Source organism: Uncinocarpus reesii, genomic scaffold (genome assembly GCF_000003515.1).
Source record: "Uncinocarpus reesii 1704 scaffold_3 genomic scaffold, whole genome shotgun sequence".
Classification (NCBI taxonomy): Eukaryota; Fungi; Ascomycota; class Eurotiomycetes; order Onygenales; family Onygenaceae; genus Uncinocarpus; species Uncinocarpus reesii.
Genome location: NW_003052498.1, coordinates 1,822,583 through 1,844,947, shown reverse-complemented (window position 1 = coordinate 1,844,947; position 22,365 = coordinate 1,822,583). Strand labels below are relative to the sequence as shown.

At 48.6% G+C, this 22,365-nt stretch overlaps 7 protein-coding genes across 7 annotated transcripts in view; 6 read left to right on the top strand and 1 right to left on the bottom strand.

The window, feature by feature from the left end:
• Positions 1-1,172: 1,172 nt before the first annotated feature.
• On the top strand, positions 1,173-4,060 carry UREG_05400 (uncharacterized protein; the record flags this gene model as incomplete). Its single annotated transcript, XM_002584665.1, has 8 exons — positions 1,173-1,327; positions 1,530-1,854; positions 1,908-2,331; positions 2,394-3,030; positions 3,085-3,260; positions 3,322-3,557; positions 3,729-3,884; positions 3,953-4,060. 8 exons carry the CDS (start codon positions 1,173-1,175, stop codon positions 4,058-4,060), a joined length of 2,217 nt encoding a protein of 738 aa, XP_002584711.1.
• Positions 4,061-6,200: 2,140 nt separating this feature from the next.
• Positions 6,201-8,639, top strand: UREG_05399 (uncharacterized protein; the record flags this gene model as incomplete). The annotated part of the gene is made up of 1 exon (XM_002584664.1): positions 6,201-8,639. One exon carries the CDS (start codon positions 6,201-6,203, stop codon positions 8,637-8,639), a length of 2,439 nt encoding a protein of 812 aa, XP_002584710.1.
• Positions 8,640-9,772: 1,133 nt separating this feature from the next.
• Positions 9,773-11,395, top strand: UREG_05398 (uncharacterized protein; the record flags this gene model as incomplete). The annotated part of the gene is made up of 3 exons (XM_002584663.1): positions 9,773-9,841; positions 10,036-10,936; positions 11,118-11,395. 3 exons carry the CDS (start codon positions 9,773-9,775, stop codon positions 11,393-11,395), a joined length of 1,248 nt encoding a protein of 415 aa, XP_002584709.1.
• Positions 11,396-12,138: 743 nt separating this feature from the next.
• Positions 12,139-17,089, top strand: UREG_05397 (uncharacterized protein; the record flags this gene model as incomplete). The annotated part of the gene is made up of 9 exons (XM_002584662.1): positions 12,139-12,361; positions 12,603-13,605; positions 13,654-13,835; positions 13,889-14,580; positions 14,627-15,134; positions 15,254-15,359; positions 15,465-15,805; positions 15,862-16,017; positions 16,086-17,089. The coding sequence occupies 9 exons, from the start codon at positions 12,139-12,141 to the stop codon at positions 17,087-17,089; spliced, it is 4,215 nt and encodes a 1,404-aa protein (XP_002584708.1).
• Positions 17,090-17,904: 815 nt separating this feature from the next.
• On the top strand, positions 17,905-19,303 carry UREG_05396 (uncharacterized protein; the record flags this gene model as incomplete). The annotated part of the gene is made up of 4 exons (XM_002584661.1): positions 17,905-17,928; positions 17,995-18,042; positions 18,096-18,687; positions 18,738-19,303. 4 exons carry the CDS (start codon positions 17,905-17,907, stop codon positions 19,301-19,303), a joined length of 1,230 nt encoding a protein of 409 aa, XP_002584707.1.
• A 1,938-nt stretch (positions 19,304-21,241) lies between these two features.
• UREG_05395 (uncharacterized protein) lies at positions 21,242-21,964 on the top strand (the record flags this gene model as incomplete). The annotated part of the gene is made up of 1 exon (XM_002584660.1): positions 21,242-21,964. The coding sequence occupies one exon, from the start codon at positions 21,242-21,244 to the stop codon at positions 21,962-21,964; it is 723 nt and encodes a 240-aa protein (XP_002584706.1).
• A 305-nt stretch (positions 21,965-22,269) lies between these two features.
• Positions 22,270-22,365, bottom strand: part of UREG_05394 (uncharacterized protein) — a gene marked incomplete at both ends in the record, with an annotated part of 815 nt that continues 719 nt past the window's right edge. Inside the window, one exon of the mRNA XM_002584659.1 lies at positions 22,270-22,312. Within this exon, the coding sequence (XP_002584705.1) occupies positions 22,270-22,312 (43 nt within the window). The remainder of the gene's footprint in view (positions 22,313-22,365) is intronic.

The following is a 22,365-nucleotide window of genomic DNA, read 5'->3' as shown; positions in this document are numbered from 1 at the left end:
TCCATGCACCGTCGCGGAAGAGCTCAGACAACTCGCGAACAGCGCCAGGATTGCCTGGTTAGCTGGACAGTGAATTATTTTTCCCCGGAATACTTTCACTTGTCTGGCGACGAGATCGAACGAGTGATCATTCACGTCCAAGTCACCGCCTGTCCTGCTTTGTGAGCTGGTCCGTCAGTGGGCGCTGCGGGCTCCCGATTGGCGATACGTGTCTCGACCGCGAAGGTCCATGACGTTTGCACCCAGATGCCAGGGTCGAAGACTAAACACATTGGCATCATTTCGCCTGGGATTGTGCATGAAAAAACACGCTCCGGGGAAATGGTCGATCCTGGCTTCGGGCCAAATAAAGATTGGGCAACAGACATGTCGAGCTCTGGTGACCTCGAGATTTTACAGTCTGGATGGAGCAAGAAAGACAATTCCCTGTTCCTATGTACCGAGTTACCAATTGGGTTTGATGGCCCTGTGAAGTCTGACATTGCCAGATCTCAAATGCGAATAACCCCAAATAACGACGACTGCATCCTGTGTCCCGCTTTTGTTCCATGGCTGCAGGGCTAGCTCGAAAAACAAAAAAGAAGTCATCGCTAAACGAAATCCGGTGGCGCTTTCGACACGACGGCTTCGTGTTGGGACGTTTCTCGCAGGGAGGCTGCTGAGCCCCGGCTTGACGACGACCACTAGCCGTGGCTTCACCGTCACCCTTCGAACCATCTGCGCCGTCCTGGCCCGCACCGACTTGCACTGTTCTTCCTGATACAAGGAATGATGAAGTTAGCCTTCAGCCTCTTTTTCTAAGCTTTGCAGATCAGTTGACACCGTGCCTGATCGGCGCCTATCGGCAATGATGTCCAACTTCCTAGATGTCATATCCTTCCCTTTCGATGCTTGGAAAAGTGGTGATTATTCTCCGAAATACGGTCCTCGACGTATTCTTCCCAGAAAGAAAAAAAAAAGGAATACTGAGACATGTACTGGGTATTTTTGTCGGTAAATTCCCGCCATCCATGCTTCCACCCCGTATCCTGCGCCATGCAGAGCTGATGCCGGCTCCCGCACGTGTTCGAGGGGAAACATATAAATAAAACGACCCAGCAAACTATGTGTTTTGTTTGATCCGCTTTGAGAAGGGTGACAGTACCCAGTGGTTGTTAAAGACAGCTGTTATCATGCAGTTAGGGATATACCTTCTAGTAGCAGCCACTGCTTTAGATCTTTCCGTCCTTGCTTATCCATCGCCAGAGAATCCGTGGACGAGGCCAGAACGGTTAGCGGCTAGAAACGTACCTGAACGCAGGAGTGGTAGTGGACTATCTAATTGTCAGTATGACAAAGAGAATGATATCAAGGCGCCATTGAAGAATATTTTCGGCGGATTGGAAGGTAGCGAAGTGGCTGCAGTTACGAGTTTCCTCCACGAACAGCCGGAACTCAACTTAACTGCTGCGAAGAAGGCGACAAGGCAAGCGGGCCCCTTTCCTTCATCACTGTTGTCTACTGGCTCTGCTAACATAAAGACGGCGTAGTTGGGACAATGTCATTGCCCTTGTCGAGCTACTACAGCCGAACAAGTCGGCCGCACTGCCTTACTTAAACGGCAATGGTAATGCTCCTGATCGTTATGCTAGGGCAGCCATACAATTTCAAGCGACCGACGAGCCTTATATTCAAGATTATATGGTTGGACCCCTGCCTATATCAAGTCGAACAACGCTGCAGCCGTTGAACTACTATTATAATAAAGGGGTTGGAAAACAGCGAGTTTATCACACGGATTTACAAGCCGAAATCAAATTTTACGCGCAGATTGGTGCCAGTGTGGCAGATATAACGCTCGATCTCTGGAATGGCGTAAGTCTTGGATGATATTGATGGAAGAAGGAAGAAACTAATTCCATAAATAGACATTCATGGGGCTAGCAAACGACTCGATATACCTTAAAGGTTTCGAGCCGCTCCGAATTAGCCACCGCTCTGCTGTTACTTGGGGCCAGTTTTGGGGCTTTCCAATCGGGAATCCTGACGACCGTGCAGCTGTCCTTCCGCTGGGGCTATATGTAAAAGTGGACATATACGGAAGAGATCCGTCAAAATGGTCTGTCCATGGGTGGTTCTACAACGGCATTTTCTATAGAAACACCAGGGCATTTCGCAAAGCTTATTTCTCCCCAGGATTTAAGAAGCTAGGCGCCAACGTCGATGGTCCTTGGGCTCAGTTGAATAGAGAGGGAGATCCGTTACCTATGGATACAGTTGCTGCTCCTCTGCAAGTTCAGCCTGAGGGACCACGATTTGGTGTTGACGTGAAGGAGAAGTACGTAGAGTGGAGTAAGTTAATCCGTTTCTTTGAGAAGCCCTTTGCCTGAATTGATTACTAACGTTGTGAACAGTGGATTTCTCATTTTATATCTCATTTAATAGAGATACCGGGATGAGGCTTTTTGACATTAAATTCAGAGGGGAACGGATTATATACGAACTTGGGCTCGAAGAAGCCCTCTCCCATTATGCGTCAAATGACCCAATGCAGTCTGGCGTCGCCTTCCTCGACACTTTAGAAGGTTTCGGCCGCGTTGCGTTTGAACTCGTCCAAGGCTATGATTGTCCGTCCCATGCGACATTTCTGAACACCTCCTTCTTCACCAACGAAGAGACTCGCACCCATTTGAATAGCATCTGTCTCTTTGAGATGGACACTGGTCATCCTCTTCAACGTTATGCATCTTCAAATGCTGTCAGCGTCACGAAAAGCATGGTTTTCACTGTTCGAAGTGTCAGCGCCGTGGGCAACTATGACTTTATATTTGATTATGAATTTTATCTCGACGGTTCGATCCACGTCACTGTTCGTCTCTCGGGCTATATCCAGGCTGCCTACTGGGCTCATAATAGCGACTACGGTTTTAAAATCCATGATAACCTTTCTGGCTCGATGCACGATCACGTTATCAATTACAAACTAGACATGGACGTCAATGGCACAGCTAACAGTTTGATGAAGACCACCGTCGTTCCCACAAAGGAAAGGTACTTCGTGCAATCATCACGTTTATTTTTAGACATATGCTGATGATATTGAAGGTATCCATGGTCTAATGGCGACTGGGTAAATACGATGAAACTACGAAAGTCCTTTGTCAACAATGAACGGCACTCGAAAATCAACTGGTCGCCAAATTCAGCAACAACGTATACTGTTGTCAATAAGGATGCGCTCAACAAATATGGCGAATATCGCGGCTATCGAATCTCCCCTGGTAGGTGTTAATCATTCAACCAGTTGCTGAGTGCGGACTGACGTCCCTGGCATCGATATAGTGACAAGTAGCACAACTTTTTTGACAGTGCAGGACTCGGCCAGCCTGAAAAAGAGTGGCGGCTGGGCGACTCACAATCTTTATGCGTTGAAACAGAAGGATACCGAGCTTCATAGCGCATCTCCTTATAACAATCTCGATACAGGAAACCCAGTTGTTAATTTTGACAAATATTTTGACGGAGAGTCATTGGATCAGGAAGACCTGGTTTTGTACGACCGCCCCCCCCAGATGATTGTAATTGAGGCGGTTTCCACTGACGCTTTTTTGCCGCCCTTCAAGGTACTTCAATTTGGGGATGCATCATGTCCCAGACACGAGTGACTTGCCGAATACGGTGACAACGGTAAGTGTAACTGCTTTCGATCGGGGTGACTAGAACGTACTAATATCTCTTGTGACTCTCAGAATGCCCGCTCTTCTATGGCCATTGTCCCCCAAAATTTCCATCTAGACAACCCATCCCGCGCCACCCGTCAACAGGTTCGTGTGACATTCGGAGGAGGCAAACTAGCGCAAGCCGAGAAATTCGGAAGCCGACACGCCACCTGCAATTTCGATATGGTGAGTTTGTGCATTCGCTCTTGGTCTTTGGGGTGCTTGTTGGGATCGCAACTAACGGTGCGGTCTAGAATAACGCGGCTCCCAATCTGGAAGCATACAAGGGCGACCTTGTGGTTCCCAAATATCCATTTTTGCCGAATAACGCAACTTTCGTGCCTGTATTGCCTGGCTCGTAGATGGAGAAGAAGCGCAGCAAGTGAATGTATATTACTTGGAAACTCCATGAGGTGGTTCAATAAGAATGCCGCTTTCCAACTTTTAAATATTGATACGTATGGATGAACATAATGAACGGGTTCACGGGTTTGAGGTGTATGATTGTAAGTAGCTAGAATCCCATACCAATGAGTAGAAATTCCATTTTTACACTACTTCTCTGCTTGTCACTTGATGTAAAGGGTGTCCATTTGGCAGGATCATGAGAGTTCTAAATTTTGAGCATCCTCCCGGTTAAGGGGGATACAGAAGGAAGCAGCAAGCCAAATCCGTCCAAAAGCTTCTGGGCTAGGCAAAGGTGCCATTTAAAGCGGTCAACCTGAGCAACTCTTTGTTTCATGGGGCGCATCTTGGTGAAACGTTGACTTGCATGACACTGAGCGTGAAGGAATGCACTCAGAGAATCGACAATGTCTGCTGCCTTGAGCCTGGTAGTCTATCCTTTCTTCCATGGCAATAAAAGCATAAACGTTGAACCCGGGATATTCCTCCTTACTACCCACGGTGTGAAGCTAACCGCCCAACGTCGGTACATCCTCTTTCGAAGGGATTTCGTTGGCCGGGCGGCCGAGGCAGGAAAAGGGGTGCTGGATGGTTTATGATCCATGTAACGTCATGAGTTCTGCTTGCATGGGGGAGGTGTGGCGGTGAAACCACAGGGTTCAACAAAGCTCTGGAGTCTGAGCCAGACTAGAACTCTGTGTTTCAGAAAGCTGTTTGACGATTCAAACCACCAGCAGAGAATCAAGATGCCTGTCGCGCGAGAGGTATATTTCCGTACTCTGTAATCCAGCATTATTGTTATGCCTTTTCTCCTGGGATTTTGCGAGACTGCGCTTCGAAAGAAAAGGGTGCCTGGGGTCTCCTCTCGAGGAGGGACAAAGGTATTGAACCCTTCGTAAGCCCATGGGTGATTGATCCTGTGCTTGTGTGTTAAAATCTCAAAGCCTGGGAGAAGTTCAGGGACAGACAAGGATGTTGATCAGGAGCAGGAATCTTGGTCCCTCCAGCCACTCCTGAGTTCGAGGAGGAAGCAAACCGCAATCTCTGTATGTCTGTGCTAGTCCTGACGATCATGGAATAGTCTGTGGGGAGGAGAGTGATGGGCGCCTTCAGCACTGTCAACCTCGCTGTCAAGCCTGAGTCATTCCGGAATCTCTGCTCAAGGAGGGACTTGGTTGCGAAGAGTAACTATCCTCGTCAGTATCACAAACAGATTAGCGATGATATTCCTTGAGGGCCATCATCCATGCCTTCACCGCGCCGCTCGCTTCTTCATGCACCCAACTCACTAATCGAAGCCAAGTCTTCCCAGGCGGAGAACCCTGGTGCGTGTTCGCCCGCATGTCAACGCCATTATTGGCCCGCCAGCCCTAGTGGGATCCCAGAGCTGTGATCAGCTGGGTTCATCCCGGTTCAGAAAGACGATGCAGTCTGCTCTTTTACTCTCTGGTCAAGAGGTGCCTCGCTCAGCATGATCTTGAGACTTGCGCGACGACGGTGTTGCTGCGGCTTCAGGAGGTTTGATGAACTGAACACGCTGCGCTAACTAATAATCAAGCAAGCCATCGATCGCAGCTAACAAACCTATTTCGAGGCTGCCCCAACCTTTTCTCCTTGCGGCGGCCCTCCCTTTTCGTCCCGTGTTCTTCTCGTTCTCAACTCCCGAGAACAACCTCCTCCTTGATACCCGCGTGGCAGCCGTGTTTGTTGTTCAATTTCCAGGCCGATCCACCGAAGCCCGCAGGATTCACGGTACAAAGCTAGCCACGATCCACGGTTGAGGGATTCTCGAAGAAAAAGGCGTGGCAAGGGTAGGCTGCATGTGGAGGCCGACACAGCAGCTCTTGCAGGTCTCCATGCGGCTTTATCTTGTCCCTGGTCCATTATCCAAAACACGCCTCTCTCTTGCATGCCATTGTTGCTTTCTAACTGGCGGGAGAGATTGCTTTGTGCTACCTAGAGTCACGAATTGCGATTACAGTTCCGGAGCTTTTCAATCGTTCTAGATGTGATCGGCATCGCATTCGAATCTCTGCTGTCTGGCGTCGAAGTATGTGCAATACCTGTCCGTCCGATTGACCTCAAAAAATGCCCATCATGCCTTCTATCCCACGACGGATCTCCAGCGTTTCGGGCAACGAGTCGAGCCGTCCTCGAGGGAGACGCAGGATATCCTCTCGCTTTGGCTTCGAATCCAAGATTCCCACCGTTGATGGCGAACGGCGGAGCGAATCGTCTCAGACAGGAAATAACAATAGAAGCAAGGAGACGTCGCCCTTCCCCCGTCCCGGAGAATTGGAATATTACTGTGAGGACAACAATGGCACCGGGATGAACGCCGCGGACTCAATTAAACCGCCCTCTCTGTTAGAGCACGAGCTGGGCCAGCGGGCGTCATCCCCACTGCTGGGTCAGACATACAAGCGAAACCATGCGGGATTATCTCCCTTTCATGCAATTCCTAAACCTCTGCGCCCATCCGAGTCTTCCTCCACGCTTCCGTCCGTCTATGATCCTCCCGGCTCCTTGCCGACCTCGTCACACAAAAAGTCCTCCGGTTCTTACAGCGATTTGAGTCTAGGGAATAATTTCCCGTCTGTTACGCAACCGGATCCCAATCAGGTAACGGGCCAGGACGGGAATTTTGTTCATAAAGACCGCCGCAAGTCATCAAGGCCGAAACGGAGACCACCCATGATTGACCTGTCAAAACTCTTTCCTAAGCCACGGGATGCTACCGTGCCGCTTCTTTCTCCTCACCGATTGACGGCTTCGCCATCTCCTGTTTCTTTGCATTCCGATGTATCCGCGACGAGACTATCTAAGCTTGATCGAATACATAGTGGAAATAAACTCACCAAAGTTCCGCGGGCAAAAGACGCCGTAGAGATGCACCTGAAGCAAAGAAAAGAAAGGCTGCTGCGGGAAGAACAGGAGCAGCGGTACAATTGGGAAAGACAACAGTTGTTGCAGGAACAACAGCAACGGCTGCAGGCTGAGCAGGTGCCAGGGCCAACCTCCTCGCAGCGGCGGAAGTACGACGGTTGGCGAGATCCCACCAAATACCGGAACTACGCAGGCCCTAATTGGTTTGACGGGCCAGCGGGACAAGTCAGCGACGATGAGCAAGATAGTGCATTAGGGGAGCACGAAGCACAAGATACTGTGCCTGCTATGCTGGCTGCTCTTCAAAAAGCGAGTCGTCCTAGACATAGCAGCTTTAGCTCGGGTGGCTGTTCCGTTTACCAATCCGGACTTTCGAGAAATTCAAGCCGGACAGTACGCGCCCCGTCGAATGGTTCAACGATAAAAAACTCGTCTAATGCGCAATGTCCAAGCTCAAGCCAACTCTACTATTCGTCTGCAAGGGCTGAGGGGAGTTCGACTGATCAGCATTTCAGTCGTCATGCCCCTTCTCCCATCTACCGGAAACCGAACCCCGAGGTTGGTGGCGCAATCCTGAAGAAAACGAGCAAACTGTCCTTGAACGTCACCAATCTGAACGAGGCAAGTATCCTGTGCTTGTCTTCGTCGGAAGAAGATGGCGAGGAAGAGGAGGACGAGGTTGACGCTGACGCTACATCGAACTACGTCAATCGCACTGTACTACGGGACAGCATTGCCTCTTTCGACGAAGGAGCCGAAATCTGTACTGCTCAAGCCGTCGAGACGCGAAGAAGACTATCGGTTAAAAAGCTTCCCGCGAATCATGCGAGCCAGCGTCGAGCTGCTCGTCCTGCCGTGCCGCCAAACCGAAACAGTTCCACTGCATCTAGCGTCCGATCTTATACCCTCAGTCGTAGCAACTCGCTAAATCGATCGGGCCATGTCGCAGGCGTTTCAGAGCCTCTTACTTCGCCCCCACCTCCTCCGCACACAACGCAGGCTCCGTCAAGTTCGCAAAATATCCTTGCGACTAATCGAAGGAGTCGGTTCATGGCTGTCACTCGGCAGGAGGAACATCTACTTGAGATCATTCGGCGCAACAAGGGCACCATCCCGCCCAGTTACCTTGTGGACACGGACTCTATCAGCTCTGAACCGGAGCTGCGGGCGCAACAGGCGCGTCGACCACCATCTACATGCAACTACGATGCTTCGTTTTTGAGACTAAGCCCAGGTGTCCCGCCCCGCGGGAAGATGCGGTTTCACGCCGACACCAGCGCATTCTCCGACGAAGCTTCGCTTGCTGTATCTGACCTTGGCGACTCAGCAACTGAACATTCGGGGATGTCGACTCGGACCAGCCTGGTCCATTCTGATGCTTTCCCCTCACCTTCCACGGGACTAGCATCGCCTCTAACGCCAACGTTGCCCATCCATCGTTTCCCTTCGATAAAATCCCACCGCTCGCAGTTCCGTTCGGCGGTAAGCCAGGAGAAAAAGCGACATTCGAGGACTCGTACAGACAGCAGCAGCGCTGTTGTGTTTGACGAAGAGAATGGTGCGAACGATACAGAGCACAGTGAGGACTTGCCGATCTGGGCCCTGGCTTGGGCGAACGGCGATGCGACAAATGTCGCTGTTGCGCATTGATGTGCATGTTTATTTTAGATCAAGGGATGCGCTTTGCTGGCAACGGACCCTGATAACCCCCCATATTAATACTTTATTTATGATCTTTCATTTTTTTTTTTCCAGACGCTGCTATTTGGTTCTCATTCACCCCAGTTTTCAGATATCTATTACCCGTTCATGAACATCATTCCATTTTCCTTTTGCTAAACTACATGATCACTTTGTCTGCATGGGCCATGACTTCTTTCTAACAATTCCACTTGATACTTCATGATATCTAGATAACACAGTGGGCATTTTGAGCCTTGTTATGACCAGGATCTGCATACAGAGTACATACTCGATACATAAGATTTATTTATTTATTTATTCATTGTGATGAAAGCAGTTTCATTGCGTAGAATCTCTCCCGAGAGTGTTCCCGGTGACTCGGTCAACGGCCCCTGAACGGCTGTCGTGCTCCGGGTCGAGATTTACGGCCAGCGCTGTTGAGTGACATCCAGACCCGGAGCATGCGTCCAAGTTGGCATGCAGGGAAAAAATTCACCGAAGCCTGTAGCAGGGAGGAAAACCCAGGCCTTGTCTGGCCGTCACCAGAACAAGATAAGCGGCTTTTCAAAACAAGCATTTTTCACAAGCAAAAATAAAAGATAAAAGCAGAAAAACATTCCAACAAATTCAAGCAGAACGAACAAGGCCCAGGGATCCCCAAATCCCCCCTTCAACTTTCAGGGCTGAGCTAAAGAGGCCGACCGGGTTAGAGTTTGGCGCGTTGGAAGCCAGCAAAAAGAAATTATTGACAATTAATCACACCGGTCAACGGCACACCACCAGGCCTGTTCTTTTTTTTTCCTTTGCAGTTGCGATTAATCTGTGCAACATTTCTTGGGCTCATGTTTGCTTCTGCTTACTTTCGCTCTTTTTAATTGACCATTTGGTGCTTTCTGGTCGCCTCCCTTACTCTCTGTTCCCCCCCGTCGACGAGTTGGGGCTTCTTTGGGTACCTGTTAACCTAATCGGCTGAAAACGACAAGGAAGCACAACTGATCAACGACATCGACGACGCAAGCTCACTGCAGAAGGGGGGATTATAACGCGAGCGGCAATAGGAATCCGTCGTTCCTAAGCCCATCGTGAGCTGTTCCTCCACCATGGGCAGGGATGTGCAGAGCCAGTCGGTGTGGAGGGGTGTGCCGGGCAAATATGTGTTTTTGGTTCTGGTATGGCAGATCCCATGGAATGGCCAGTGGATGTTGACTTGCTGATTGAAACTCTGGGTGGGCCTTTTGACTCTCTGCAGATGACAATTCAATGCTCTGCTCTTGTAGTGGTAAGAAAAACGGGATATATTCAAGCAGGCTGGGCCCTGGATAGAAAGGAATCTGCTAACCTGGGATATGGGGAATCAATCTAGTTACTTCATTATTCTCGAGTGATGCCTGTGGTGGGCGGCAAGCGCTATATCACCTCGACAGCGGTGTTTCTAAACGAAGTTTTCAAACTAGCGATCTGTCTCACAATAGCTTTATACGAAGTTTCGAAATCCATCCCTCCCTCGATGCCCGCAACCTCTTTGTTCGGATCGTTGACTGCCGCGATATTCACCGGCGATAGCTGGAAGCTCGCTTTACCTGCTGCGTTGTACACAGTCTCCAATTCTCTACAGTATATCGCGCTATCTAACCTGGAAGCCGCACAATTCCAAGTTACATACCAGCTGCAGCTGGTTCTAGCCGCCATCTTCGGAACGATATTGATGCGCAAGTCTTTATCGTATGGGAAATGGATGGCCTTGCTTCTGCTGGTCGTGGGAGTCGCGTTGGTGCAGATACCCCCGATAGATCCACATGAACTGGATCGTCGAACACATACCTACCTTCCTAGAAGGCTGTCAGACTTGCAACGGCTTGGGCTCACCACTGGGCCAGTGTTGAGAAAGCGGTCCGCTACATATGAAGGCATTCAAGACGATATGCTCCAGGGACACCCTCCTTTTAACGCTCGCACAGGTCTCCTCGCTACCTTGGGCGCATGTTTTGCCTCTGCGCTGGGCGGCGTGTCCTTTGAGAAAGTTCTGAAAGAGAGCACCTTTTCTACCTCGATGTGGATCCGAAATGTACAATTGGCCATATATTCCATTTTCCCAGCCCTGTTTATTGGAGTCATCTTCCTCGACGGCGAGCAGGTTGCTAAACAGGGCTTTTTTCACGGGTATAGCTGGATTGTATGGGCCGTTATCGGCGCTCAAGCAGTTGGGGGCATTGCAACTTCATTCTGTATCAACCATTCAGAGTTTGGCTTGATGCAGGCTGCAGGTGCGATAAGCATAATTCTTTGCTCGCTGGCGAGCCCTTTTTTCTTCGACTTCAAAGTATCTGCCTATGTGAGTTTCACTCGTCTTTCAGCTGCCATCTGGAGATTAAGCTCATGCGTTTCATTCGCAGTTCATCCTCGGTACATTCATAGTCCTGGTCGCGTGTTTTATTTATATTCCAGGTTCCTCCTCCTCTTCCAAACCCGAACTCCGCCCGCGTCCTCCCCCAATCCGAATCCAAAACTTCGAGAAAGCGAAAACCTCCCCAGACCCGAATGGATCGGAGCAGCCTCTGGTCACTCCATTGAATGACTTTTCCATCAAACTGCCAACCACGCCGCTAATTTCGGATGCATCAGCTCTTACTACTTCCCGTCCGACATCGCCTTCTGCTACTCGACACCATTCTAGAGTCCATTCCTCACGCGGGTATTTCGGTAGACAGCAGCCAGAGAATTGATTCTGCAATGAGCGCGTACTATGATCAGGTTGGATAACCACTGACTTCTATTTCAGCGTTCAACCGTTTCGGATATAGACGTGAGACAGTAATTAACGGGACAGCTCCGCTTCCACTGCTTCATTTGGGCTGGAAGTAGGGAGTTTTTTCCGATGAGTTGTCTGCAAATTTTGAATGACTACAAGATAATGTACAATCTATAATGGAGCTTGGGCTTTGAATTTTTTCTCCTTTCTTTTCCACAGTTTGCAATGCTCTGTTATCGGTTGCCGGGTTTGGTCCATTCATTTCAGAATTTCGGGGGCATTCATACAGCAATAAGGCTTCTGACTCTTCGCACTCATTGGTGACCATGCAGGAAGGAGTTTATGAGCAGCTAAATTTGCCGTTTAGTCTAATCCTGAGCAAAAGATCATTTCTTGCTATCACACACATTTTCTTTTCTGCTTCACTCTGGCATATATCAAGGTTGGCCTGCGACGATTCCCAAAAGGGGGGGTTGCCTAAAATGGACTCCCCTATCACGTGTGGAGGGGTCACCCTGCATCTGCGCGTTTCTTCCTGTTTTCGTCTTTCTTCTTCACTGAAAGCACTGGATCTCTCAGTTACTCTTCGAGGAGGGTCTCTTGGGGAGCAAGCTGTGCACCCTACGGCCTTCCGTATCTTTGGCCGCAGTGAGCCACTTATCATGTTTGCATTCTGAGGTACTTCTTCAGACGGCTACACCCGCTACCCGTTCGATCATGGATGGCGGCGCTGGAAAGGATGCGCGGCAGCTTCTCGGCACATTCAAGTATCCTGCGGCCAACCGGTCCAAGATCTCTTATGGTCAGAGAAGGGTTGGCTCGCAAGCAAAGGGAGCCTCCCAGCCCGAATGGCGTTCACAAAGGAGTCGGTTCAATGATCTTAAAGATAGCACGGTTCAAATGCCAGCGGATGAGGATGATCTGCCTCTTGATGCATTTGGTGAGCTATGACTTATGATGCGGCCTGCTGATATTGCTTTGGCTGACTGAGGATTTGACAAGATCGGGAACTGCTGGCCGAACTAGAGGAGCAGCAGCCACCTCCGGAGAACGGTGGTTATCACCATACCCTTCTAAAACAGAATAATACACCTGGGCCAAAGAGTTCTGGGTTGTTTTGCAGTTGTATGTGCTCCGTTGCGTGGACGTTCCCGGATAGGGTTGCTAATTTGCTCTGATAGCGGCTACAACTCCCAGTTGCCCATCCCGTGGGTTGGCTTCGAGCTCCCCCGGAATGAGGTTTCAAGTTGAGAGCCCCTTAACCGGCGTACAGCATCGAAGGAGAGCGGGACCCGTCACCCGATCAAGCTACCGCGAAGTTACGAGCCCCCATTGGCAATCCAGCACGACGCTCTTGTCGCCTCATGCTCCTGGTCTGCCTGGTGGCTTAGGTTCAGACATTGAACCTTCCGAAATACAACTTGGTCATGCTCCCCCAGTGATACAAGGGATCCCGCTTGTACCCACCCATGATCTACCAGATCGTTTTCGATCTATATTTTCCTTTTCTGTTTTCAACGCCATCCAATCGAAATGCTTCGGTCCGATTTACCAAAAGGATGATAATTTTGTGCTCTCTGCACCCACTGGGAGTGGAAAGACAGTGGTGATGGAGCTTGCTATCTGTAGACTACTCGCAACCATCAAGGATAGCAGGTTTAAGGTGGTTTATCAAGCACCCACCAAGTCTCTCTGCTCAGAACGGTTTCGTGACTGGCGAGCAAAATTTGCTGCCCTTGATCTTCAGTGTGCCGAACTCACCGGTGATACTGATCAAACTCAGCTTAGGAGCGTTCAACATGCGAGTATAATCATCACTACTCCTGAGAAGTGGGACAGTATGACAAGAAAGTGGAAGGACCATGTACGTCTTATGCAACTCATCAAGTTGTTTCTCATCGACGAGGTCCACATTTTGAAAGAGACTCGTGGAGCAACTCTGGAAGCCGTAGTCTCAAGGATGAAGTCGGTGAATTCGAATGTTAGATTTGTTGCCCTGAGCGCCACAGTTCCTAACTCGGAGGATATTGCAACATGGTTAGGGAAAGATCCTACTAACCAGCATCTGCCCGCTCACCGTGAACGATTTGGGGAAGAGTTCCGCCCTGTCAAACTCCAGAAATTTGTTTACGGATATCACTCCATCGGCAATGATTTTGCTTTCGATAAAGTGTGTGACTCAAAGTAAGTTAGTGAACTCAGAAATAATCGCTGAAGACTAAATGTTTCCAGGCTGCCTGAAGTTATCTCAAAGCATTCACAGAGAAAACCCATAATGATTTTCTGTTGTACTCGTAATTCCGCAATCACGACCTCAAAGAATCTAGCAAAGTTGTGGATGGCAGCGAATCCTCCGCACCGCTTGTGGAATAGCCCAAAGAAATCTATTGTTGTTCAAAATCAGGACCTGCAAGGTGTGTTACCATCCTCGATACATTCTAAAGCGAAGTCCTAACGAAATTACTAGCCACCGTTTCTGCAGGTGTTGCTTTTCACCATGCCGGATTAGATGCCAGTGACAGGCATGCTGTCGAATCTGGCTACCTGGAAGGGCACATAAGCGTAATTTGTTGCACTTCTACCCTAGCAGTTGGAGTAAACCTTCCTTGCCATTTGGTCATTATAAAAAATACTGTCTCATGGCAGGATAATTGCTGCAAAGAATATGCCGACTTGGAGATGATGCAAATGTTAGGCCGAGCCGGGCGGCCACAATTTGATAACAGTGCTACTGCTGTGATCTTGACAAGAAAGGAGAGAGTTAGCTACTACCAGAAGCTGGTGACTGGGTCAGAGCCTTTGGAAAGCTGCTTACATCTCAACCTGGTAGATCATTTGAATGCTGAGATCGGCCTAGGAACCGTGACGGACCTCGAATCCGCAACTCGATGGCTTTCCGGGACATTCTTTTTCACTCGTTTGCAAAAGAACCCAACATATTATAAGCTTAAGGAAGGGTGCGATAGGACTGACGAGGAGGAGCTGATGAGGCAGATTTGTGATAAAGACATCAAACTTCTGCAAGAATGTATTCTTGTCACGCCTCAGTTTCCACTGAGATCCACCGAATTCGGAGACGCAATGGCTCGGTATTATGTGAAGTTCGAGACCATGAAATTGTTTCTAGCCTTGCCACCAAAGGCCAAAATGTCTGAGATTGTAAGTTATCCGGCTCTTATCAGTATACAGCCCTAATGACGAATAGTTATCCGCCATTGCCCAAGCAGATGAGTTTAGAGAGATCAGACTTAAACCTGGTGACAAGGCACTTTACAAAGAAATAAACAAGGGAAATGGAATAAAATTTCCCATCAAAGTTGACATTGGTCTTACATCACACAAGGTTTCGTTGCTCATCCAGTCAGAGCTGGGTGGTGTTGAGCTCCCAGCTGCAGAGCAGTATCAGAAACACAGGCTCGCGTTTCAACAGGACAAAGGTTTGGTATTTTCCCATGTTAATCGGTTGATTCGATGTATTATTGACTGCCAAATATCCCGTGGGGATTCGGTGAGTACCAGACACGCTCTTGAACTTGCGCGGAGCCTTGGTGCAAAGGTTTGGGATAACTCGCCGTTACAAATGAAACAAATAGACCAGATTGGTATTGTTGCTGTTAGGAAACTTGCAAACGCTGGCATCAATAGCATCGAGTCATTGGAGTCTGCCGAGCCTCATCGAATCGATACCATACTCAGCAAAAACCCCCCTTTTGGTATGAAGCTGTTAGGACGGCTTGCGGATTTTCCCAAGCCTAGGGTATCTGTAAAAATGATTGGGAAGGTAGCCTCAATCTTGAACTCCGACGGTTTTCGTGACTTTGCTAAAATTTAGATTCTAGGAGATACACCCCGGAAAATGGCCCGTTGTCCAGTTCAAAGTGGACATCGGATTTGTCAATGAGAAAGTGCCAACATTTTTCCACCGAAAGCCAGTTTACGTATGTTTTTTAGCAGAGACGTCCGACGGTCGAATTATTGATTTTCGACGGATCAGGTAAGGAAACATCGATCTTACCTTGCATTCAGAAGTTGATCGGATACAGTGCCAGCAAACTACAGAATGGACATGATGTTGCCCTCAAAGCTGAGATAACCCACATGTACCAACACATTACCTGCTATGCTATGTGCGATGAGATAGGTAAGCAGATAAATGATATGTTATTGCAATTCATAGCTGAGTGGTGGGCTGGGATAGCTGGAACACTCCGACAGGCAGAATTGAAACCGAAACTACCGGAGTCACTATTCTCGGGTTCTAGAGTCTCTACAGTGGATTCCATTACTCCCCTTAAAACTGAAATTAGTGCACGGCGCAGAAACGGTAAAGACTCGGACGAGTTTTCTGATGATTGTCTCGATGACGCTGATTTAATCGCCGTTGGTGAGTCTATTGCAAGTTTCAACTTCTGCTTGTATTTTTCTAATTCATGGTGACAGTGGACAATCTAAATGCTTCCGGCGGAAATCGTTCCATGACACAGCGCTCAAGTGCTTCAAAAATAATATCGAAGCTTCTGAGTGATCCCATTTCTTTCAGCGAATCTGAGGGCCCTACACAACTTGACAATGGAAAATGGGCGTGCAATCACAGGTGTAAGGATAAAACTGCGTAATGGCACCCTTCCGCTGGATTTTATGTAGGACGACGAACTAACCAGTAGCTAGATGTAAACACCTTTGCTGTCGAGAAGGGATTGATCGACCATCAAAGATTACCGGCAAGATAGGGGCCAAGCTCCATACAGGAAATGTGCCGAAGATTGATAAAGAATCGAAGAGTACCCGTTTATCCGCAAAGTCATCCAGAACAGATGATAGTAGAATCCCAGGACCAAAAAGGAACACCCACAATTCCCACGATATTAAAGTGGTTGACCTGACCAGTCCAGGTACTACCGTGAAGTCGACGCCGCGGTATAAGTATGTTAAAAAGAGGAATGAGAAAGATAACGAATCGCCCGAAAAGTCCGCATTTGTAGAACGACCAGCAACCAAGTCAAGTGGAGCAAAAGCGGTCGAGGCAAGCCACTTTGGGCACCTTGACTTTCTATATCCCCGTTGTGAGGAGATGGACGACGGCAATAACCGCTCCAGCGACTTTGGAGGCATTAATGTGGACGACCTCTTCCCTTCGGCAATGGATTTCGATGTTCAATCAAGCCAAAATGATGACAACTTCCCTATATATACTAGGCCAGTAAATGAATTCGACTACGATGACAATTTTAATAGACACACTGAAGATGTGATCGCTACCCACGAGTCACTGGAGAACGAACTGACGGATTACGAGCAGTACATCTCTTCCCCAGAAAACCAAAATCCCATTGCTGTTAGCCAACCGGAAAGCAGCTCAAAGTTCGAAAATGCGGACTCGCCACATGTTTCATTGGACGCAACTATTTTCTCTCCTACCGCCGTTGACCCTCTGCTTAACCAGGGTGTAAGCAGCGATTCTTCGTTTTTCCATACACCCCTTCCTTCGAGAACAATGAAGAGAATCCGTGAAAATGATAAAGAAAACGAGCCGTTTACGGGACCCGATCCCAAACAACCTCGGCTTCATATAAGTGGTTATTCGAGCACTGTTGGGGCCCTCGAAGGATGGGAAGGAATTGACATGGCGCTGTTTGAAGAGTTCAAGGATATTGTGGATTTCGTTTAACATAAAAAAAGTTGCTATTACATCTATCTCACTTAGTGTATGTCCCGAGTAATCTGGAGGTGATGTTGAGGGTACCGTTACCTTTGAGATGTAATTAGTCAAGAGTTATATAGACTTATAGACTCTGAATGGGTATAATATGAATTAGGATTGCTATTCTCACTGACAAGCCAAATTAGGTAGCTGTCCAGAACAAAACAGTATGCTACTGCCTTGGAATCAAATAATACCCTTCTCAGCATATCAGGTTAGGAAAATCCATTCCAAGCCATTCGATGGAAACCAGAGGAACAGAATCACTGGAGCACGTGAGTGTTCACGCTAAGTTCCTCATAACAAAGCACAAAAATGGGCGTAGCTTGAGAAACCATAAATGTCAATCTGATATTGCATTCACAGCGCGTTGCTCCGCAACTAAAGCAGGTTTCCCCGCTTAGCAAGCTCGCATCGCACAATACCAAACATCCTCAACCCTTCCGGAACTTCATTCCGGAACATCGTTTCTCTCCATTCTTCATTTCCTGTCATATCAGCAAGTGGCTGCACAAGCCGGATCTCAGGCTGTATCGCCTCTGATTAAGCAAACAGGATCTGGAGCACTTGGGTTTATTTGCGGGTTATTACACGCGTTTGAAGCTGGCTAGAAGGACTGAAAGGGCTCCATACAGCCGTCACATATGTAAGTGGTTGGCCTTCTATATCGATCCAGCTTCCTCCAAGTCAACCCTGGATTTGATATTCACAAATCATCGATTATTAACTCTTCCAGTATTGGTATATCAGCTTGATTCAAATTCCCAATATCGAAAGTCAAGATGGTAAAGCTCAGCTATTCAGGGGTAAGTTGACTAGAACCAGCAGGCACAATTGAGCGACTGCGAGCTTTTCTGACTGTTTGAATGTAGCGTAAGATCCAGGGGTTGAGATTGGGTCAGGTCGTCGCAAAAGATTTGGTATGTTCCTAGCAGACTAAGCCGAGTTCCGAGTAAGGCTAATACGGACTTAGAGAAAGCGAATCCCGCCTGGAAGCGGCGCCAGGGCTGCAGCACGGGATCCCAACGTCGAATTGGACCTAACTGGTAAATTAGTTGGAAATGATGGGCTTGCGGAGATAATCAATGCTCTTGTCGCCTGCATCAAATTCCGAGATGAGGCGCATCCGCAAGGAGTCATTAGGTTAACAGAATTGTCCCTGAAACGAAACGCCCTTACGGTAGCGGCAATGACCGAGCTTGCTGAAGTTGTGGCACTGAGCAACTCCAGTTTAGCACGGCTGGATATTTCTGAGAACGAAATCAGTGTCGTGGATAACGGCCAGAGAAATAAGTGGCGTACCTTTTTAAAATCATTTGAGGGATGTTATATGCTCAAATGTATCGATTTCAGTGGAAATCAACTAGGAAGTGCCGGCTTCGACGTTTTCGCTGGGATATATTTGAAGAGTGACTTGGATTTCGTCGTCTCAGCTCCACCTGAAAAGCAGAACGAGTATGGGTGTGAACGGGATATTGACAGTCAATTCAAGTCGATTTCTTTGAGCAAAAGTGACGACGACAATGGGCATTCGGTTGCAGTACGCGAAGTAAATAAACGTGGAGGTATGTTGAGTTTGTGCAGCTCGTTTGACAAATTGACTGACACATCGAAGTTGTTAGACCCAAGAATACGGAGTCATACGCAAGCACAAGGGGTCTCCGGTCGGTGCCATATTTGATCTTCACAAAGTCGGGGAATACATCTGCATGCGCATTTCATCTGTGGAGTGCATCCATGATTCACCTTGAGCCCGAAGAATTACTCGAGTTTCTGCCTCCGGGGAAATCGATGGTCTCATTTGAAGTTGCCCAAAGCGGCTGGGGCATAGTGTTTTCGCCCACGGAGTTCGGACCGCTGGGACGCAATTTATTTTCCCTAGGCGCCAAATTTTCTCAAGAGTTTTCGAAAGTCAGTGATGATCTCGATACGTTGAGTGCTGGAGACGATTTGGATCCCCACGAAGTCATCAAAACTCGGCAAAATTGTCAGTACATACAAAGATTGATGGAGCGCGCGAAATACCGGATCATCCTTGATATTCTTATGACTGAAGGCTTACGGGCCGTCGAGTTGTGGACTGTTGCATTTAGAACCATGGTTGTTGCTCGCGCTATCCTTCTGGATGACAAAGATAAGCCGCAAGCAGTCATAGAGAGTAACGAGTTTGAGCAATCCTGACCCAAGCGAATCCTCTGATCAAGCTTTGGACTTTTATTGCACTCAACCAGATACGGTTTGGACAAACTTTGCCGAGGAGTTTCCTAGTCTTCCTGGATCACTAGAGAAGACCAATGTGAAACCAGTGGAAAATCCAACAGCGCCTCAGTCTCCCTGGAGGAAGGGTAACCGCCGGTCGAGTTCCGAATCAAGCGATTTGCTCACTCGAACATCTAGCCGCGCAGATATGATCAAGCTATCGCCACAAACCATTACAAGGCCAGCCCCTGAAACGGTTTTCAAGGAGCTTGGCCCCTTTGGCTTGCCAATGCGCTTGTGGATACGAATCATCGTGGAGGCAATGGACGAAAACGAAGTCCTAAGTGCCTCGCAACAGTTGGGCGTTATCCGATATGCGTGTGACTGGGCTTCGGTCACTAAGGAGCTTAGCATGAACGGGGCAACAGTGCCAGAGCAGATCCGGAAGATCCTCAACTCAATGGACTGCCTTATGTACTCAAAATTCACGTAGGTTCAGGCAGATGGGCTTGTTTGTGGTGGTCCCCTAACGTTGGGTGTATGTAACAGTACTTAGGCACAAGTGTTTAGCTTCCAAAAGGCCAAGAATTGAAGAGAGACCTAAGATCACGCAGGGACAGTAGAGATCCATATCAGCCCTTAGGATAGAGGTTCGTTGCTGGCCGCGGGCCTGTGTATGCCTGCGAGTCTGCTTCGAGCTTGGTGGGAGAACAAGGGAGGAGGTTCGAATTGCCAAGAATAACCAGCATACCACGTGATAGACCCTTATCTGATCTTATCTTATCTGCTTGATCGCGAAGACTTGAGATACCGGCGTCCAGAGAACATCAGGCTACTGCTTATTTCCAACTTAAGTTCGTTATTAGATGAAGTGAACTGTATTTCTTCTGGTGCTGCCTCGCAATGTTCAGGAATAGGAGTGATGGCTCGGCAAAAAGCATTCCTCCACCGCTAAACCTGCAAGAAGACAGCACCTCGCCTTCGACATTCAATGACGGGCTTCCGCTCCCGAAACTATTCGTATTCGACCTGGATTACACGTTGTGGCCATTCTGGGTTGATACGCACGTCAGCCCTCCGATCAAGGCGCGCGATAATAACTCGCGTTGCGTAGACAGGTAACTACCCGCGCGGCCCGATCAGTCATTTCAGCATCCATCCAAGCTCAGGCTGACCAACATGTTTTTGCAGATGGGGTGAATCGTTTGCGTTCTATCCAGCTGTATCAGCGATTATTCACGCGCTACGATCCCGTTCCATCCCCATCGGAGTGGCCTCTCGAACGCATGCTCCTGATCTTGCGCGCGACATGCTCAAGGCCCTTCATATCATACCGTCTTTCTCCGACAACCCCGCGGCTGTTAATAGTCGCTCCGTCCGCGCGCTGGATTATTTCGATTACCTTCAGATATTCCCTGGTTCGAAAACGCAACATTTTTCTCGAATCCAGCAGGCGAGTGGAATACAGTACGAAGACATGTTGTTCTTTGACGACGAAGCTCGAAATGGCAATGTCCAGACCGAGTTGGGTGTAACGTTCTGTTTGGTAAGGGACGGTATGACCAAAGAAGAAGTTGATAGAGGTGTTTGGGAATGGAGAAGACGAGCCGGCATATCTCCCGAGAGCCAAGTAGAGGGGGGACAGGCGCAAAACTAGACAGAGATATAACTGTTCAGAGTAATGATGGACATATTCTTCTTCAATGACAACAAGATACCCTACTATGGACTAATATATTTCGATTTGTTGATATGTCATTTGAGGATGCTGTACTCTGTAGTTAATGAAGAATTCGGCGTGGTGCTGCTTATATTTTAGGGGCCGACCCCTGAACCTTGCGGCTAGTTTAAGCTTGGCGCATCATGAACCAATGCCGCCGTTTCGCCCGTTGATTAAATATAAATCAACAATCAACCACCATGTCCGCCAGCCAAAAGCCAACAGGCGCGCGTTCTTCTTCCAACGCGGCCACCAGAACGGGGCCGCCAGCAAATCCACCACACCACAGACCTCCTCTCTCGGTCCATCCAACCGCGACAATCTCAGAAACCGCTTACTTTCAAGGCAAACATCCCATAAGCATCGGCGCTGGCACCGTCATCCACCCCCGAGCAAAGCTACTGTCCTATGAAGGCCCCATAAGTGTTGGAGAAGGGTGCATTATCGGGGAGAAGTCAGTAATCGGAGGCCCCCAGGCTGCGCCATCGGCATCGGAACCTCCGTCGACAAATGAAACAAGGTCGTCAGGGTCGGCAGTCACCATTATAGAGAACTCGGTTCTTGTAGGACCCCTCGCCACCATTCATTCGGGCTCTCATATACACTCCTTTGCGGCTATAGACGCTTCCTCCTTTCTAGGACGACGTGTTCGCATCGGAAGGCACGCGAAAGTCTGCTCACTTTGCCGCATACCCGAGGACGGAGCGGTAGAAGACTGGATTGTAGTTTGGGGTGGAGGCGCGGGCGGTATGGGATTACAAAGACGGAAACGAGCAAATGGAAGAGGCAATGAAGGGAATGTCGCAGGCTTGAACGGCAGGTCTGTCGAGAATGCGCGGTTGGTTGTATTGAGTAAAGAGAGGGAGACTCTCACCAAACTAATCGGAATTGGGGCCGCTGCTGCCACGCAAAGGAGAAGATGAAGCATGTACTCCGTATGATTGTCATCCTGCAACCGTGTGCCATGTGTGCGTTGAAATTGGCATGCTTCCGTTCAATGATACCACTGGAGTTAACACGATGCGGCGTTTCACTTGCTTTAATGTCGGCGCAATTTCTAAATACGTGTTGTTTCCCACCTTATGGATGGATGGCTTATCGAACGGAGACTACGAAAAAAAGCTGGTGTCGTATCGTTCTCGCCTACAAGCCCGTCCCTGTTTACTTTTCAGCCGTTTGGGCTCGACGAATCTTTATTACCGTAGTGAATCGACGAGGATTCTGTCTTCTAGGAATATAAGACCTGATGTACTTCATTTTGGCCCCTTTGGCTATAAAACACATCACTAGAGAATCGATTTTTGTGCCTTATAATGAATACCGA